At 57.7% G+C, this 17763-nt stretch overlaps 1 protein-coding gene across 1 annotated transcript in view; it reads left to right on the forward strand.

The window, feature by feature from the left end:
- Window positions 1-264: 264 nt before the first annotated feature.
- The window catches only part of GFRA2 (GDNF family receptor alpha 2), a 93418-nt gene continuing 75919 nt past the window's right edge, over window positions 265-17763 (forward strand). Inside the window, exons 1-3 of the mRNA XM_065878724.1 lie at window positions 265-320; window positions 5431-5745; window positions 11553-11636. Of these exons, the coding sequence (XP_065734796.1) occupies window positions 281-320; window positions 5431-5745; window positions 11553-11636 (439 nt within the window). The 5' untranslated portion in view covers window positions 265-280. The remainder of the gene's footprint in view (window positions 321-5430; window positions 5746-11552; window positions 11637-17763) is intronic.

Consider the following 17763-nt stretch of genomic DNA (forward strand, 5'->3'; position numbering starts at 1 on the left):
GCTTGGAAAGCAGACATACATCCGAATACGTGTATATTTGATTTTAGTGGGCAAGGGGGGCGTCGAGAGGCCGCCCACCGCCCTCCGTTCCACTACCCCCTCCAGCCAGAGGCGAGAATCGCAGGGCTCAGGATCTTCATCGGGTGGACTAGCTGGGATCTCCGCATTGGATTTGGGGCTGATTATCACTGCTTGATTATTATTATTGTTGTTGTTATTTTTTAATCCAAGGGAGAAAGACTAAAAACAAAACAAAACAAAACTGTGGGATTTATTTAACATGATCTTGGCAAACGCCTTCTGCCTCTTCTTCTTTTTAGGTGAGTATCTGCGGGTGGCGAGGGCAGCGTGTCCGCCGGAGCCTCGGGGGCTACGCGGGCAGTGCGTTAGAGCGCTGGCGAGCAGCTGGGAACGCGGGGGGCGAGCGGGGCGCTGGCGGGGGACGGACCGGCGGGGAGAGCGCGCGGCGGGGCGAGCCGGGCCCGGGCGTAGGGGAACCGAGCAGGGCCGGCGGCGAGGATGCGGGCGGAGGGACGGGAGCCGCGGCTGGCTGGTTACGCGGGGGATTGGCAAGGAGACTTATAACACCCAGACCATCCCCGCGCACACGCACGCAGACACACACTCGCTCACTCACACGCAGTGATAGCGCTCATTTCCCTCAAAATAATGGGTTCAAATTGCGGCAACTTAAGGAAAAAAAATAAAATCCAACTCTTGATCTGGAAGAGAGAAGGGAGGGGAGAGGCTCAGTATCGTGGAAAGGAAAATCATGCCAGTCCCACCTTTCCCGGCGGTTCCCTGAGTCGATCGTGGTGGAGGACATGGGTTTCTCCAGGAGCTCCCGGTTGGACATCTGTGGGGGCAGCCCTGGCAGCCATCCCCCACCTGCCAATCAACCTCTGGAAAATGCACCCCGCTTCCCACTCTCCGAACCCCTTCCTAGCGGCTCCACTCCCTGGAACACTTTTCAAGTTTCTCCCCACCGTTTGCCCTCCCTCCCGCCCAGACCCGAGCCAGGTGGGTGGGCGGGAGTGGAGTGTTTCTAGCCGCTGTTCAGTGCGTTCCCTTTGCCACCTCTGGGGCAGGGGACCCCGTAGCTGGTGGGAAGAGATGGGAGGGAGGCCAAAGTTTGCTTCCTTGGGTGAAGAAGGAGAGGGGTGAGGGGAGAATCCTGGACTGAACAAAGACCACTGATCATTCTGTAAGCCCACTCCCCTAAGGGCAGCGAGCAGGGGCTGCCTGGTGCCCCTGAACCCCGGCAGTGTCTTTTGCACCCCGAATTACCAACTCCTCATCCCCTTTTTATGCTACACAAAATCTCAGCTGCTTGGGAAACAGGGGTATAGAGGGAGCATTCTTGGGGGTGGAGGTGAAGAAAAGTGGGTGTTTGCAAGGCTGTGTGCTAACCAGGAGTCCCAGGCAAGGCTGCTGCCCCAGTAGGTGCTCCAGAGAGGGAGCAGGCTAACGGTGTGTGTGTGTGTGTGTGTGTGTGTGTGTGTGTGTGTGTGTGCGCGCGCTCTGAAGGAGCACACATCTGCTTCATTGTGGGTACTGTTCCTGCCACCCTGGGCTGCTGTGTAGCCAGCGGTGAGCCAGGTTGCCCAGATGGGTCACGAGGGCACCCTTTCCCTCCTGGAGGAGGGGAGAGGGGAAGGCCTGGGGAGGTAGGTGCAGATCCCGGAAACACTTGCTGGGGGGTGTCTAAGAAGTATCCTGACTAGGACGGGGGCTTCCAGTCCCATCGATGTTGGTTGGGGCCTGGGCCCTTTGCCAGTTCCCTCCTCTTCCCCCTCCCACAGGCATGAGTTCCCCAGGGGGCCAGGCTGAGCTCTAGGGTGTGGCCTTCACTGTCCAGCCTCCCGAGCCAGAGGTGGCTTTTCTCCGGGCAGCTTTCTCGGGGTGGGAGGGGCTGAGGGAGGAGGCTGGGTCGGTGCTCCTGACCTACTGTGCTCCTGCGGCCTTTCCCGGCAATCCTCTCTCTCTGAAGGGGCTATTACGAAACCTGACCTTTTCTCCTACTGCTGGTTAAAAAACGCAGCTTTTTGGGGCCAAGAATGAGCAGGGCCAAGAAGAAAAGAAAATTGTATTTCAGGAAAAGCAGTCAGATTGCTTGCTCCTGAGCTGTGCACACCCTGGGCCGGCAGGTCTTCCAGATGTGGGCGCCTTCTGAGGTCTCCGTCCCCGGGTGGAGGAGAGCAGGGCCGGCCCGTCAGTCACCTCCAGGCCCAGCCCCCCAGGCTGCAGGCAGGCTTGTTCCAGCTGAGGAGCCTGAGGAGAGACTGTTCTCCTGTACATGTGTAGGGGGCCCGTTCAGAGATGTCCTCCCAGGTGTCTGTGACCCTAGTGTGTGGGGAGTTGAGAGCAGGAAAAGAGCACGGTGCTGTCGGCATCCTCTTTGGTCACAGCCTTTCAGTTCCCTTCCCATGAGAAGCCGCTTTCCGAAGCTGGGGTGTGGGGTTAACTGAGTGACCACAGGGCATTGAAAGGCTCTGGGTTAGGCCAGTCGAGAACAAGGGATACGTTGGTGCTAAGGACATTTCAGCACCAGGGCCCTTTCCTGGCAAGGAACCCATAGTTGGGAGTTCGTTGGAAATTCCACTTGGGGGAGAGGCTTTTCTGGAGCTTGAGAGGTGGTGGGCATTTTCAGTGCGGGGGGGTGGGTAGAGTGAAGCATGTTCCCAGGAGCAGGGGCCTTTGGTGTGCCCCTCCAAGGTTCTAGTGAGGTCTGCGTCTGGAGAGGCCTTTCTGGCCCAGCCTGCCTGACCTCCAGTGTTGACAAGCTCAGGGAGAAAATGAGCTGGGGGTGGGGATCGGGGCTGGTCAGAGGGCCCACCTCTCACTGGCATTCTAGCTCTTGTGGGGCATTTGATGCACGAGGGTGGCTGTAGTTCTGTGTGGCCTCTCAGTCCTTCTGTGTCTTTAAAAGCTCTTCTACATGTCTTTGCTTTCCTTGAGGGCTCTGAGTTTTCTCCTGATCTAGAATTTGGAAACATCACCAGGATACCTTCCAACCTTTACTCTCCTAGAATTCTTGGCCAAAGGCACCGAGTTGCCATGACTTCTTTCTCTGGCTGGGCTTGATTGGTTCTGGGGGTCATGACTCCGACTAGAAGAGTCAGGGAGTTTGGTCGGAAGATGCACTTGCCCTCCTACAGAGCATTTCCCTGCCTGGGAGCTGGCAGGATGAGGGAAGCCCAGGTTTCTATAAGGATCACCCCTTGGGGCTCTAGACCTCACCTGTAGGGCAGGGAGGAAGGCTCCTTATTGCCCCAGTTCCCTAGGCTAAGGTCCTGACCTTTAAGCCTGGGCAGGATGCCCCTTTCTCATTTTACCTCTGACAGTGCAGCCTCAGGTGACGCCAACGGGGGAGGGGAGATGCCTGCTGGGATGCTGGGGTGAGCGGAGTCAGTGGAAGGCCCAGGGCTGGGCCGGTCTTGAGGCTCCAGCAGGCTGGCTACCTGGCTGGCTAGGTGGGGCAGCAGGTACCAGTGAGGCTGGGTCAACACAGCTGCTCCTGGGTGGCTCAGATACAGCCGAGTCCTGCTCAGAGACCCAGGAATTTGCTGAAGCCGGGCAGTAAAGCTGCTTCCTGGGCTCGGGCGGAGGACACTTCTCCACCCACACCTGGGCAGATGCCCCACTGTCCATGACAACATTCCATGCTGGTTTCCTCAATGGTCTTGTCCCAGCCTGGCCACAGCCTTCAGCTCCTCCTGTCCTGAAGCAGAGGTGTGGTCAGGAGAAGAAGGGAAGGCTTTTGCTCTGGACCCTGAGGGCTTCTCCAACCCAAGCCCACCCCTTGCTCTCCTAGTGGGGGGGCCCTCCAGGAGCCCATTCCTTGATTCCTTTCCCCTCGGCACTCAGTCGGGAGTGACAGGCTCGCGGTGCAACACTCTGCCTCTAGGTGTCGCTGTCTCCCTGTGGTAGCTGCCCCCTGAGCCGGGCCTCCTTGGGGAAAGGAATGAGAAGTGGCGGTTCTGGGTAGAGATGGAGGGGATTCTGTGGGATTCGGGACAGGGGGTGGGGGTGGGGGACTTCTCCCTAGGATCTTTTTATGTTTTGGGGCAGGATGGAGTGGAGGAACACCCCCCCCCCCCCCCCCCCCAGATCACTCCTTGGGTCTTGGAAAAGCCAGTGTTGGCTTTGGGCCATGGTATGGTTTTCTGTGGGGCAGGATCTGAGTGAGGGGCTTGGAGAGGACCCGGAGACCGGGAGGAGATCTGTGTCCAGAGGAAGCCGTTCTGGGAGCTTGCTTTTGAAAGGACCAAGCGGCCCTTTCTTTCCCTGCCCTTCCCCTCCGAATCTCCTTACTTGACCTCTTCCCTTCCGAGGACCGTAGGTTTGGACACTCGAGGCCGTGGATGAGGAGGGTGGACTGATTCCTGCTTGTTCATCGTTGGGGAGGCGAGGGGCTGTGTGCGAGGCCAGGTGCAGTTGACTTGTTATTTGGCTTCTGGAAAGAAGAAAAAAAGGGGAGACAGAGGGGAGAGGGTTTCAGGGGAGGGTGGGGAGGAGAGGCAAGAAAGAGAAAAAGAAATAGGGGAGAGAAAGGGAGAGAGACAGCCCGATGGAGAGAGGGAGAGAGGGAGGTGTGTGTGGGTGGGAGGTGTGGTGGGATGGAGTTGCTGGGTCTGCAGCATTTTCTTTGGCGGGGCCTGGGGTGGAACTTGTCCGCAGGGTACGTTTTCTGTCTCTGGCTGCACTGTGGGACAGGAAGGTGTGGAGGGCTGAGCCCCGCTGGAGGAGCGTCTCCTTCTGGGCTCAGACCATGGGGTCATGCTTGTCTCCTCCTGTCTCCTCGGGAAGTCTGGGGACTCAGAATGGGTAGACTGGGGGGTTAGAGGGGCCTTTTCGGCCTGCGTGTGACCTTGAGTTGTCATCTCCCTTCTTTGGGCCTCAGTTTCCCCAGGGTAGAATGCAGGGGCTGACTCCGGCCTCTAAGAGGCTGTGGTGGATGGACCTCTGGCTGGACCCGAGGTTGCTGGGAGGAGGTCTGGGTGCTCTGAAAGTGAGATGCCCCCTCGGCCCACCCCAGGAGGCCCTGCAGCCGCCAGCTCTCTGCTGAGGCTGTGGCATCCTTCTCTGGCTTCCTGGCATCTTAGACTGTCTGTGGTCTTGCTGGGGCCTCTGGCTTTTCTGTGCTCCTGGGCCCAGGGTCACGGAGTGGAACCAGAAGAGAGTCTGGTAGGACCAGGGCAGAGGGCAGCTTTTCTCCTTTGGGTCTGAGGAGAGCTGGTGGACTCTTGGGACCCTTTAGCAACCCTTCCTCCGACCTGCTGTCTGTTGGGGAAGGCAGCCTTGAGCCGGCCTTGCTGTGCCGAGTAGAATGGGTGTGACTTTCCCAGAAGGGCCCAAGCCCCCAGGCCTGCCTCTGGGGTCGGAGACTGCGGCCCTCATTCGTGCTTGTCTTCCCTCCCCACCACCCAGACGAGACCCTCCGCTCTTTGGCCAGCCCTTCCTCCCCGCAGGGCCCCGAGCTTCAAGGCTGGCGCCCCCCAGTGGACTGTGTCCGGGCCAATGAGCTGTGCGCGGCCGAATCCAACTGCAGCTCCCGCTACCGCACGCTGCGCCAGTGCCTGGCCGGCCGGGACCGCAACACCATGCTGGCCAACAAGGAGTGCCAGGCGGCCCTGGAGGTGCTGCAGGAGAGCCCGCTGTACGACTGCCGCTGCAAGCGGGGCATGAAGAAGGAGCTGCAGTGCTTGCAGATCTACTGGAGCATCCACCTGGGGCTGACCGAGGGTAAGTCCGCCCGCCTCGATGGGAGGCACGCTGGGGATGGGGTGATGGGAGGGCCTCCTGGGGCCCAGGTTCAGCGAGAGGGCCTGGTAACGGGCAGAGTGGCCACAGCTCTCTCTCTCTCTCCACCTTCCAGGGAACCTAGAACCCAGAGCAGGTAGCTGCCCAGCCTAGGAGGGCAGCTGTTGTTGGAGAGACAGACGAAGGAGGAGGTGGGGAGGAGAGATGGTGGGGTGGTGGGAGGGGAAGTGAACCGGGGCTGGTTGGATGGCCGTGTGCAGTGGTGACGAGAGAAGGTGAGGCAAGGGTACCCAGGTGGATGGACAAGTGGGGACAGAGGAGCAAGAAGGGGTAGGTGGCGTGAAGGTGGAGCTGTGAGGTCTGCACGAGAGCAAACCAGCCCTTGCCGCTCTCTGCTGCCCCCCTCCTGCCTTCCTGCTCCCAGGAGGCCTGCCCTTCAGGTGGCTTCCTGACCCCGGGCCTGGCCTAGGCACCTTCAACAGAGCTCTGAGCGGCGTGAAGGCAGCAGGTCCCGCAGCCCTGGGCAAGCCCGCCTCCAAGGCCCAAGGCAGAACCTGTAAGCCTTTCCCCGGACAGCCACCTTCCCCATTTCCTCCCCCTCCAGACTGGGGTGTGGAGGATTTGCTGGCCACTGGGGTCAGGCATTCACTTAGTAATTCAGCAACTGTTTATTGAGAGTTTACCAGCTGCTAGGCATTGTGGCAACAGTTGAGAACAGCTGAGGCGGCCTCTGCCTTCGTGGAGCTCTTAGTAGGGGGGAAGCAGAGAAGTTATTTGGTGATGTGAGTGGAAAGCACTGGGTGCTGTGGCATCACTGAGCAGGGGCATCAGACCCCTTCTTACAAAATCTAAAGCGCCTTCCTGGAAGAGGCAGCCTCCAAGCTGAGATTCAAGAATGAGCTGCAGTTACCTGGTGAAGGTGTATGGGGAGAGTATGGGAGGCGGAGGGAGAGCTTGGGCAAAGGCCTGCGGGTAACTCAGGTTAGTGGAACTCGCTTACAGACCTTCAGGTAACTCAGTGTGGTAGAGGCAGGTGGAAGTGGGGATGGGGGAGGAGAGATGGGAGGGGTACGGATCTGGTGGGCAGCACCCCTGGAAGGTTTTACACGATGGATATGTGCTTCAGGACAAAGTTCATGTGGTTCCAATGAAGAGAGTAGATTGGAGAGACTGTTCGGAGGCCACTGCTGTGATACAGGCCAGGAATGATGGCGGCTGAATGAGGACAGTGGCAGGAAAGAAGGATCTAAGAGCTGTCCGGGAGGTAGAATCAACAGGTCTTGGTGAAGGGTCAGAGGAGTCAGGAGGGCCCCCAGTTTTCGGTCTTGGGCAGCTGGGTGGGTGATGTGGCTGATCACAGTGAAGGTCTTGAGTGGGGGGAGGGCTGGGAGATGTGAATTTGTTCTGGGGTGTGTGCCTCTCATCGGCCCCGCCCTACAGACAGCTGGGCACGCAGGGCTGGGGGTCACGTGAGGAAGAGCGACTGGACATAGGGATTTAGAAGTCGCCAGCAGACTGCAGGTGGTAACTGGGGCCGAGGGAGTGGGTACAGTCACATTGGGAGGAGGTCAGGGACAGAGCCCCCAGGACCACTGCCATTTAAAGATGGGCTGCAAGGATGACTAAGGAGGCTCTGGGGATGAGGTAAGAGGGACAGTAGGATACCTCGGGAGGGGCTCACTCTCAGAGGAAGGAGGGTCACCAGCCTCTAAGACTTTAGGCCCAGCAGGAGAGGGGTTTTCGGAAAAGGTCCCTGATGCCCTTGGGGTGAGTGCCTTAGGGGGCTGCTGGGAGCAGAAGCCTGCTTAGGGGGTGCCTGGGAGCCGGGGAGAGGGGAGTGATGACTGTGGCCAACTTCTTGAATTTTGGTGTGAAGATGGGAGAAGAACAAAGGATGACTTTTTTTTTAAAGATGCGAGAGAGTCGAGCAGTTTAAATTCTAAGGTAGGATCGTAGTGATGGAGAGGCTGAGGTGAAGAAGAGGGAGGGGTGCTCTGTGGATCTGTGCCCTTGGGGGCGGGGAGGCGTCAGCCTAGGATCTGAGGGGCAGCACCGCCTCCAGCTGTTGGAGGGGGAGGAGGAAACTGGGCCCAGGGGTGGGGCCTGGATATCGAGAGGTTCCTGAGCAGTGGCCCCGAGGGTTCAAATGTGCCCTGAAAATAGGAATAAGCGGGCATGGAATTATTAATAGTATTACCACCATTAGTAACAAAGTAATTCCTCATGAATTGGGTGGTCACTTCTTCCGTTGCTAGCAATGCTGGAGTCCTAGAACTAGAAGTTAGCAAAGAGAGGGAGCCGGCCACGGAGACGGGCAGTCTGTTCTCCATGAGACAAGGAGCCGTGTCCCCTCCCGGCACACCAGCTGACTCCGTGCCCAGAACATTAAAGACCCCGATTCAGCCAGCTGGGTTGTTTAGGTTTTTGCTTTCTTTCCGACAGCCTTCAGTTTCAACTCGAGGGGGATTGGGCAGAAGGTGGGTGGGCTTGCTGTGGGTGCAGGATGGACAGGAAAGGGATGGAAGAGCTGCCGGCTAGAGAGTTGGGCGGGCCGCCTGAGAACCTTCCCATCGGACTGGCTCCGTGGGCATCACCGCATCAGGGCTCCGGGGACCTTGCTCGGAGCCGGGACGATGATAACAAGAAGCATAATGTATATTTTATGCTGCCTCCTGCTGTGTCTTCAAGGCCCTTTCAACCCAGGAGGGCCTGACTGTAAACTCTCCCCGTTCCAAGGCTTGAGATGGCTTGTTGGTTCCTTTACTCAACAAACATCTGTTAAGCACCTGCTGTGTGCTTCAGAGGGTGAAAGCACTGGGGAAGCCGTGGTCCCTGTGCTGGCGTGTACTGGCTGGGGGACCCTTCCCCTGGTCCCACTCTAGAAAGGCAAACCCCTGCTCTTCTCCTTCCTCAGAGCCCTGGCCCCCACCCCTTGCAGATTGCACAGACCCCCCCGCTGGGTCTTGGGGCTAGAGGTGGTTTCCATCCAGGGCTGACCGGAGGAACCCAGAGGCTTTTTAACAGCAGGTGGTGTTCCTCTGAGGGACAGGATCATCCTGAGAGGGGGCTATTCCTGGTGTGGGGTGAGTGGTCTCCCGGGGAGGCCACAGGCACACCCTCCCTATTCCTTAAGACTCTTAATAACTTGGCTTGGGCCGGGGTGGGGGGATCACGGAGAGGAGAGACCCATGTGGGTTTGCACTTAGATTCTGGCTTCTCCTGCTGCGATTCCCCTGAGACTCAGCTCCACCTACTGCCTCTACCTGAGGCTGAGCTCGCTGTGCAGACTGAGGCTCTCAGCGTGTGGGCAGAGCTGGCGGTGGCAGGATTGTGGCCTCTGCCAAGCTCCTAGACAGTCCCAACCGCAAAGGGCCTCGGGATCATTCTGGCGGGGAAGCTGAGATGCAGGGAGGCGAGTCGGGGGCTTCCCAGGGCACACAGCAAGCAGCTGGTGGGACCAGGCCCCTGACTCCTTATCCGGACCCCTTTCCGCTGCCCTGGGGGAGAGCTGTGGCCTTGGGCCCGTCTTCCCCTCTGCCATCACCACCCCCGTAACCACCAGTATTTACACGGTGGGGCTGTCACTGTTGGCTGCACAGGGGACCAGGCTTCTTGCCTTCTCCAAAGGTGATGCTGAAGTTCAGGGTCATCCTGGTCCTGCAAACGTGAAGCGCCGAGGCTTCTCCTACTTGTCATCTCCCAGGTCGTGGCCCTGGAATCTGACATCCTGGATTTGGCTTCAGTCTGGCTGCCAGGCAGGTCTCGTGTTTCCTGCTGGTGAATTCCGCTGCAGGAGCAGGAGATGGAAGTTGAGTTAAATAGGACGGCCCCCTCCCACGCGGTCATGGAAGAGGCTCTCTTCCCCCAGAGATCCATCCCCTGTCCCCTCCTAGTTAATCGTACTAGCCATACCCAGGCACGTGCTATGCCAGATGCTCTAGGGACAGACAGACCCTGCTCTGGGGGAGCAGTCCAGCCCACAGAAGTTTGCTCTGTGAAAAGTTAAGCAACAGTAGTACTTGTTTAAGAGCAATTTGGTTTCCATACACTTTTTATTTTTGGAGACAGTATTCATAATGGTTAAGAACTTGGACTCTGGAGCCAACTTCCTGGGTTTGAAACTAGGCTCTGCCACTTACCAGCTGTGTGACCTCGAGCAAGTACCTCAGTGTCTCTGTGCCCCGGTTCCTTATCAGTAAAATAGGGAGCATAATAGTGCCTACCCCCTAGAGAAATTAAGAGGATTAAATGAGTTAGTACATCTGAAGCGCTTCTGATAGGGCTGGCACGAAGGCAGCATGATACAACATCATCGTTATTACAAAATGCTTCCTAAACGCTTGTGCTGTTTGGCCGCAGCCGAGAGCATGGCTGGTAACCCCACCACAGGGAGTTTCTCCAGTGCCGGTGGGTAGAGTGGAGGATGCTGAGATCATGCAGGCCTGCCAGGACGCTGCGTGCCCCGGGGGTAGGTGGGATCGGAGACAGGCCTGAAGGAAAGGGTAACCTTTGGATTAGGTCCGTTGGCCGGTACCAGTGGGCACACCCTGTGCGTAAGGTGCCCTGTGTGCTGGGTGTGGCAGGGCCCAAGGTGCTCCTGTGAGGTACAGTGAAGGGCGGGGCTGCTTCTCCAGGGGGCGTGCTCTTCATCCACGTCCTCTGGGGGGTCTGTACCCTTCTCTGGGGGGTCTGCCTGGTATAGCAGGCAGATGCCTGGTCCGTGGACCAGCGGAGGGCTGGTTAAGCCTTGAGGGCTAGCCCGTGGGTGACTTTGGGGGCCTGGCAGAACGAGCCCCTTGCAAGCAGATTCCAAGGCTCCTCTTCTGGGGGCCGGCTCCTTCCTGCAGGTGGCCCCCAGGGGTGCTGCCCCACGTGCTGCTCTTTAGGCGGGGGTACTTGCCTGTGGCGCTGGGTCCCGCGTGGACGGGCAATCAGTGTGTGAGGCTGTGGTCATCATCTGTCTCCCCCGCCCGCTCAGCACACACACACACAGCCTGAGTGATTATCCATTGATTTCTCCTCGCTGTCATGTCTCAAGAGGATACTTCCTTTGCTGCCGAGGCATTGGCAGGGGGGGCTGGAGTCCCGCTGAGGTGGTGGTGGGTCTCCAGGGCAGCCTCGTGTCATTTATCTCCTGTCACTCGCTTGCTTGTCTGTTCCCCGAGCCTCTGGTGCACCCCGCAGCCTGGAGGAGAGGGCTGAGAAGCAGCAGGTGGAGGGGAAGACGGGTCGGGAGTCAGTCAAGACAGGAGCCGCAGTCAGGCCTCCACCCAGCGGACCTTCAGCCAGTCAGATTCTTCTGGTGGCATGGTGGGAAGCAAAGGGGAAATCCTGTCCCCTTAAGTCTGGGCAGAGCCAGCCTGGTGTGATGGGAGAGAATGCTGGTGTGAGGCTGGAGTCCAGCTCAAGCTCCGCCATGAGTAGCTGTGTGATCTCAGGCAGGTTGCTTCGCCTCTCTGGGCCACCTCAGAGCCCTCCCCTGTGAAATGAGGAAGTTGTACTCAATGACTGTGGAGGGTCCTTTGGCTTCAGATCCTGGGATTTGTACCTGGCCTTCCACAGGGTTCCAGGTCCCCTGTGCCTTCTTTCCAGAAGCATTCGGAAGTCCTTAGAAGAGGCCGGGACATGCAGAGAGGTCACGAGGGAGATGTATTAGGCAGTTCTGACCTGCGCTGGTTGGAGAGAAGTACCTTGCTCGTGTGAAACGTGCAACATTTCATTCCTAACCCGCCCTGTGCAGCACCTGGGACAGGATGTGAGCCTGGGCCTGACACGGTTCTCTCTTCCAGGTGAGGAGTTTTATGAAGCCTCACCCTACGAGCCAGCGACCGCCCGCCTCTCGGACATCTTCAGGCTTGCCTCCATCTTCTCAGGTGAGTGGGCTCATCCCGGGCCTCGCCAGACCTGCTCCGGTCCCCGTGGGTGGTGGATCGGGCCTCGGGGCTTGGCTCAGGTGTCGGCTTGCCAGCAGGTCCCCGAACGCCTCTGAGCCTGGGGTCTTCATCTGTAAAGAGGGAACCGTACCACCCACCCACGAGGTTGTGTGTGGCATAAAGCATTTAGGGAATTGCCTAGAGTGAGCTTGCCGTGCAGCAGATCTTGAATCTGAAACGTGGTATTGCTCTCCCATTTCGTCACCTGTCCTGCCTGGCTGGGTCCTTTCCAGCTGTTCTACTCTGGGCAAGTTACTCGACCTCTCTATGCCTCAGTTTCCTCTCTGGTGCAGAGGGGAGAGTACCTACCTCGTTGGATGGTCATGAGGTCAGAGTGAACCAATGGCTGTCCAGGGCTCTGCATGCTGCCGAGTGCGTGGGAGCCATTAGCCGTGGTTGTCGGCGTTCCTATCATCATCGTCCATTCTGCTCTGAAATTCCCCTCACCCCTGGGGGCTCTGCTGAGGAGAGCCTCTGCTCTCTGGCCACTCCTGCCTTGGCCTGCCTGGGGAGTGAGAAGACCCATTTGAGCTCTAGCTTTGCTTGCCGTGGTCTGTGTATAGGAGCCTAGTGAGTTTTTTGGTTCTTTCTTCTTGGCCTTGTTCCCTCTGGCCTTTGGGTGACCCAGGTGACCCAGGGCAGCCTGCCCCTGCTCGGACACTAGGGAGGACCTTCCGGTTTGGGGAACTCTTGGGGCTGGGATGAGCTTCCTGGAGTCACCAGTGCTGTTTAAAGGGGGCCAGGGTGGGCTTGCTCGCGGGCCCCAGTCCTCAGGCTTCCAGGCACTTTGTGGCAATATGTAAAACCTTCCGAAGTTTCTTTTGCTCTAAGCCAGGGTTTTTCAACAGCAACATTATCGACATTGACCTGGGTAATTCTCTCCGTGGCAGGAGCCGTCCTGTGCACAATGAGGTGTTTAGCAGCATCCCTGGCCTCTACCTACTGGACACTAGTAGCAGTCCCCCAAGATGTGACAGCCCAGTGTGTCTCCAGACACTGCCAAATGTCCCCTGGGGGCACAGCTACTCTAGACTGTGAAACGAAAGATTCTGCAGTGAGACCCTAAGCCCTTTCAAATGAAGAACTCTCTAGGACAATGTTTCTCAAACTTTTTCTTTGTCTTCATTGTTGCCCATCTAAGGAGAAAAGTTAATTCTCTCTAACTAGAGAAATACTGTCTTAGTCTGCTTGGGCTGCCATAACAAAATACCGTAGACTGGATGGCTTAAATGACAGAAGTCTATTATCTCACGGTTCTGGAGTCCAAGATCAAGGTCTGGCAGGTTTGGTTTCTGGTGAGGGCTCTCTTCCTGGTTTGCAGACATCAGCCTTCTCACTGTGTCCTCACAGGGTAGGGGTGGGAATGGGTGGGAGTAGGTGGGAAGGAAGTGGGGGATTGGAGTGGGGAGATAGAGAGAAGAGAGAGAAGAGAGAGGGACGTGGAGAGAGAGAGAGAGAGAGAGAGAGAGAGAGAGAAAGGTCTCTTCCTCCTCTTATAAGGACACTAGTCCTACTGGATTATGGCTCCACCATTATGACCTCATTTAACCTTAATTACCAGCAGGTCCTATCTAAAAGCCCTATCTTCAAATACAGTCACATTGGGGATTTAGGGCTTCAGCATATGAGTTTGGGGAGGGGACACAATTTAGTCCATAGTAAATGCCAAGTATTAAAGTTTTGTCAGGTAGGGTTGAGGTTTGGAGGGCCACAAACCATTGTTATATCTACCTTTTTTTTGCCTACCCAGGAGCCCGTTTTTGCTCCCTTGGGGGTGATACCCTCCTCTCCCATTGAGAAAGCATGCTCTAAGGGGTTGAGATAGGACGATACACATGTACTGGTGGGAGAAATCCTGGGCCCCATGAGAAGGGAGGCACTGGCCAAAGGGTGACCATCTGGAGGTACCCTTGGGCCCTGGTGGTGGGCAGGGTTAGTGGTGGATGGTATGGTGACTTCGAAGATGGTCTGTGCATTGAGTGGCCTGCCCTGGGCTCTCGTCATCGTACCCCGCAGTGGGGTGATGGCCGAGGTTCCTATCCTGCCTCTGCCTGTGGCGCTGTGATGACGCAGTGACAAGCCTTGCCCACCCCACAGGGCTGAACTGGGTGATGGACTGACTGAGGCCCCTCCTAGCACAGACATTCTGATTCTCACATTTCCTGGTTAGTTTTGGGCTACTCCTTTTGAGACAGTGCTAGGGGGCTCCAGCAGATTGAGGAGATGGTTTGCGCGTGGACGCTGTGATGGGGAAATCCCAGCGGCCCGACATACCCATTTCCCACCCTACTGTGGGCTCAGGTGCTACTGCCTGGGCGGGAGCCACTGGGTTTACCTCCAGTGAAGAAATGGCTTTGGCTTTTGCCCCCTGAAGGTTGAAGGTCAAAGGTCAGCACCTGAGCTCAGGCCCCTGCTGCTTCCTGGACTGACACTAAGTATCTTCCCGGCAGAAAATCTTTCCGTAATGGACTTGACACTCTGTGGGACAAGGATGTTGACAAGACAAATGAGGAGATTGCTGGTCTGCAGCCCACTGAATCAGCATCCTTTACCTGCTGCTCAGATGGAACTGGGCCCCACACGACTGTAGAACCCTGGGCTCTGGGGACCACTCCCCACAGTGAGGGCAAGGCTCCCCCTCATTGCCCCTGCTGACCCCGCTCCACCCAGAGCAGCCCTCGAGTTGCTGCACAGGCGGCTCTATCTGGGGAAACTCTGGTACATAGCTGGGTGGGGAGGCCCTGGCCCAGCCACCAAGAAACCAAGTGGGCCATGGTGGGGAGCACGCAGCTGAAAGAAGGCTGGATGGGGAGCCGGGACCCTGATTCCAGCTTATTCTCTGCCACAGATGAGCTGATGGTCTTGGGCAGTTCACTTCCCTGCTCCGGACCTTACATTTCTTTTCTGAAGAAGGAGGAGGTGAGCTTAGAGCAGCCTTTTCCCCATCGAGGCGCACAGACAACGGCAGTGTTGTTTGGTATCTAGGAAGAGCAGAGGAGCTTGGAGCTCTGGTGGTCACAGGCCCTTGCCTGGCTGCCCTGCGGGCTGAGGGGTCAATATCTGGGCACATGTATCACCCACCCACCTGTGGCTCGCTGCCTGGGAAAGCCTGGTCTGGGGACCCCAGATCCTGCACTGATGCTCCAGGATGATAGCAATCTGCCCTGCAGGATTGTATGGAGTCCCTCCCCACTTCTACAAACTTACATGTGGCTGTATGATGTCCGCCCCCACCCCCCGCCGCCATCTCTGTGTGGAGAGGCTGCGGTGTGGGCCATGGAGGCTCCTCTAGGTCGCACTTCCCCCAGTCGGGGCCCAGGGACTTGGAGAAGGGTGCTCTTGTATCTTTGGGGCCGCGTTGCTACCATCTGAGAATTCGGGACCTCCTGGAACGTGTTTTCTTCTTTCCCGCTGGCCTGCTCTCTCTGTTGGGCTTCTTCAAAAGCCCAGCTGGGATTCTGTTGGCAAAGAAAGCTGCTGGGACTCCCACAACACTCTCTGATGCTGAGGCCCTGGGGGAAGGGCAAGTCCTCCCCTCTTGTCTGCTCAGTTCAGAGACAGGTGCTGGGATCAGTGACTGGGTCTGGGATTCCTAGTGTCCAGTTAATCCCAAGTCCAAGGCCGGGAGGGGAGCAGTCTGGCTCTGCCCTGAACAGTGGGGACAGGGCTGTTGGAGGGATCCAGATGTCCTGCCCTAGCCTTGTAGACGGGAAGGGAGATTTCACGGAGAAGAAATGAAGTTTGTAATGAGGTTTGTCCTGTTTCTAGCAATTTAAACTGCCCTTGGAAACAGGAAACGGAGTGTTTCTGGAGGCCTTGTTGGCCCTTTTTGAGCTATAGTGCTGACATTTGTAAAATGAGAAGGGGATGGCTACTGGTCTGGTCGATACAGAGGAGTCCATGAGGATGGATGCGGGCAAAGTGACAGCCATCCTCTCTGCCGAGGATGCTCCTCTAGAGGGGTCCCTTGGGTGGAGTCCCTCCCTCCCCAAGCGCCTGTGACCCCGTGAATACTGAATCCCAGCTGGTCCCATCTGGGAGGCAGGAGAGGATGGAACGAAGTGGAGAGAGGAGAGAAAGGCTTCTTAGGGAAAGAAGAGATGGTTCAGGCAGAGAGAGGTTGTGAGGGGTGATGCGGACAGTGAGGGAAGGGAACTGCTCCATCCACTTGGGGTGAAACCATCAGAGTGAGGATGAAAGGCCTGGGAGGGCCAGAGAGTGGTTTCCCTCGCCGCTGGGCTGTGCCTCAGGGACCGGGAGAAGCGGCAGGCAGGTGGTGTGGGCCGGGCTGTCAGCGAGCGCTGCCTCTGCATTTCTGGTGAGGCTGGGGGCCTCCGGGGCCTTGGGCATCCGATGCAGACATTGGAGATACATGGGTATGGAGCATATTTATGCAAACACATCTTGTCTTTTCTATAGCTGGAGGGGAACTTGGAGATCATCTAAGCTCACCCCTTACCTGACAAAAAGGGAAACTGAGGCCCCAAGAGAAGGGATGGACTAGACCAGAATTCAGTCCTGCTTCTATCCCTGCCCAGTGCGTACCTCAGGCAGGGGCCTCACCTCTAAGCCCGGGTTTCTTCTTACACAACACGGGACCGATAGCAAAACCTACCTGCTCTGGTTTTGTAAGGACTAAATGAGAACTTGCAGGTAGGTGCCTGGTCTGGTGCCTGGCACGTTGCACTAAAACACGTAGCTTCTTAGAACTGACTGTGGAGTGATTTCTCCAAAGGCCATTGGCCGGCTGGGGTAGGGCCGGCCTGGAGCCTGCATCTGGGAGATGGTTGCATGGCTTTTGGCGACGTGAGGCTGCCTTCCACCCATGCTAGTGCTGGGTGGGGGCTGCAGTGGGAGGTGACGGGGCGATTTGCAGGGGACAGTAGGTCCCTGGGGCTACTGCTGAGCCTCTGTGGCCTTAGCTGCATTGTGACTGGGTGGGGACACAGGGAGGCTGGCGAGAGGCCTGGGCTCGGGCCTTTTGTGGGTTGGAGGAAGAAGCGATGGGTGGCGACAGCCTCAGCTGGCCGCAAGCCTCTGGGGTGGGCCATCTTGCTTGGATGGAGCCAGGAGAGGCCCGGGGATGTTCTAGTTGGAGGCTCCAGTGGTCCCCTTTTTGGGGGATCAGGAGAGGAGGGAACCCTACCCCTGCCAAGAAGCCTTGCAGATGGCCCCTGAGGGACACCACCCTCCCACTCTGTGCCCTTGCACTTGGCTCTTATTACAGCGCTCACCCTCTGATTGTGGGCGTTGGTCTCTGTGTCACTGCACCCACGCCTCTCTCTGTGTTCCCCTGGGTGTCTAGTGCTGTGCTGTGCTCCTGACCCCATCCATGGAGGATCCTGGACTAGAGGGCGGTTGTGGACTTGGAGGCCTGCTGGTCCTAGTTTGAATCCTGGTCCTGCCCTACCAGCTGGTTGACCACAGGGTGGGTCACTTGACTCTGAACCTCATTTTTCTCATCTGTAAAATGGAGCCCTGCAAGGATGGGTGATGACGTGTGCGCGGCTCCCCACAGGGCGCCGGAGCCCGGGAGCACCCTAGGTGGTGGCCACAGGTGACGCTGTCAGGGGCTGGGGGAGCTAGTGGTTTAGTGTGAGCCGTAAGCGCTGCACAAGGGAGGGTGGCTAAGAGGTCCAGGCAAGTCTGAGGCGTCCCGTGTGGGCCGCCTGTCAGGTGGCCCTGAGGTTTAGGGAAGGAAAGGAAAGCCCATGAGGGCTTCGTGGAAGAGGTAGGGCTGGGGCTGGATCTCCGTGTGGTGCAGACGCTACCTAAGATGCTGCTTTGAAAGGCACCAGACCGTGTCCTTACTGGCTTGTGGGGCAGGCGGACACCACTTAGACGCCCACTGGGTGGTTTGTCAGTGGTGGTAGAGTAACCCTGAGAGCCCAAGGGAGGCCGCAATAGGCGGTGCCTGGGGAAAATCAGCAGAGTCTCGGAAGAGGAGAGACTGGGATCTGGGAACGACATTCCCAGCAGCATCATAGCATCATGGCCAGGCTCAGCAGGAACCGCATACCTTCTGGGCCTGGTGGGCTCAGATGACAGTGACTAGAGACCTGGTGGC

Source organism: Phocoena phocoena, chromosome 6, assembly GCF_963924675.1.
Source record: "Phocoena phocoena chromosome 6, mPhoPho1.1, whole genome shotgun sequence".
NCBI lineage: Eukaryota > Metazoa > Chordata > Mammalia > Artiodactyla > Phocoenidae > Phocoena > Phocoena phocoena.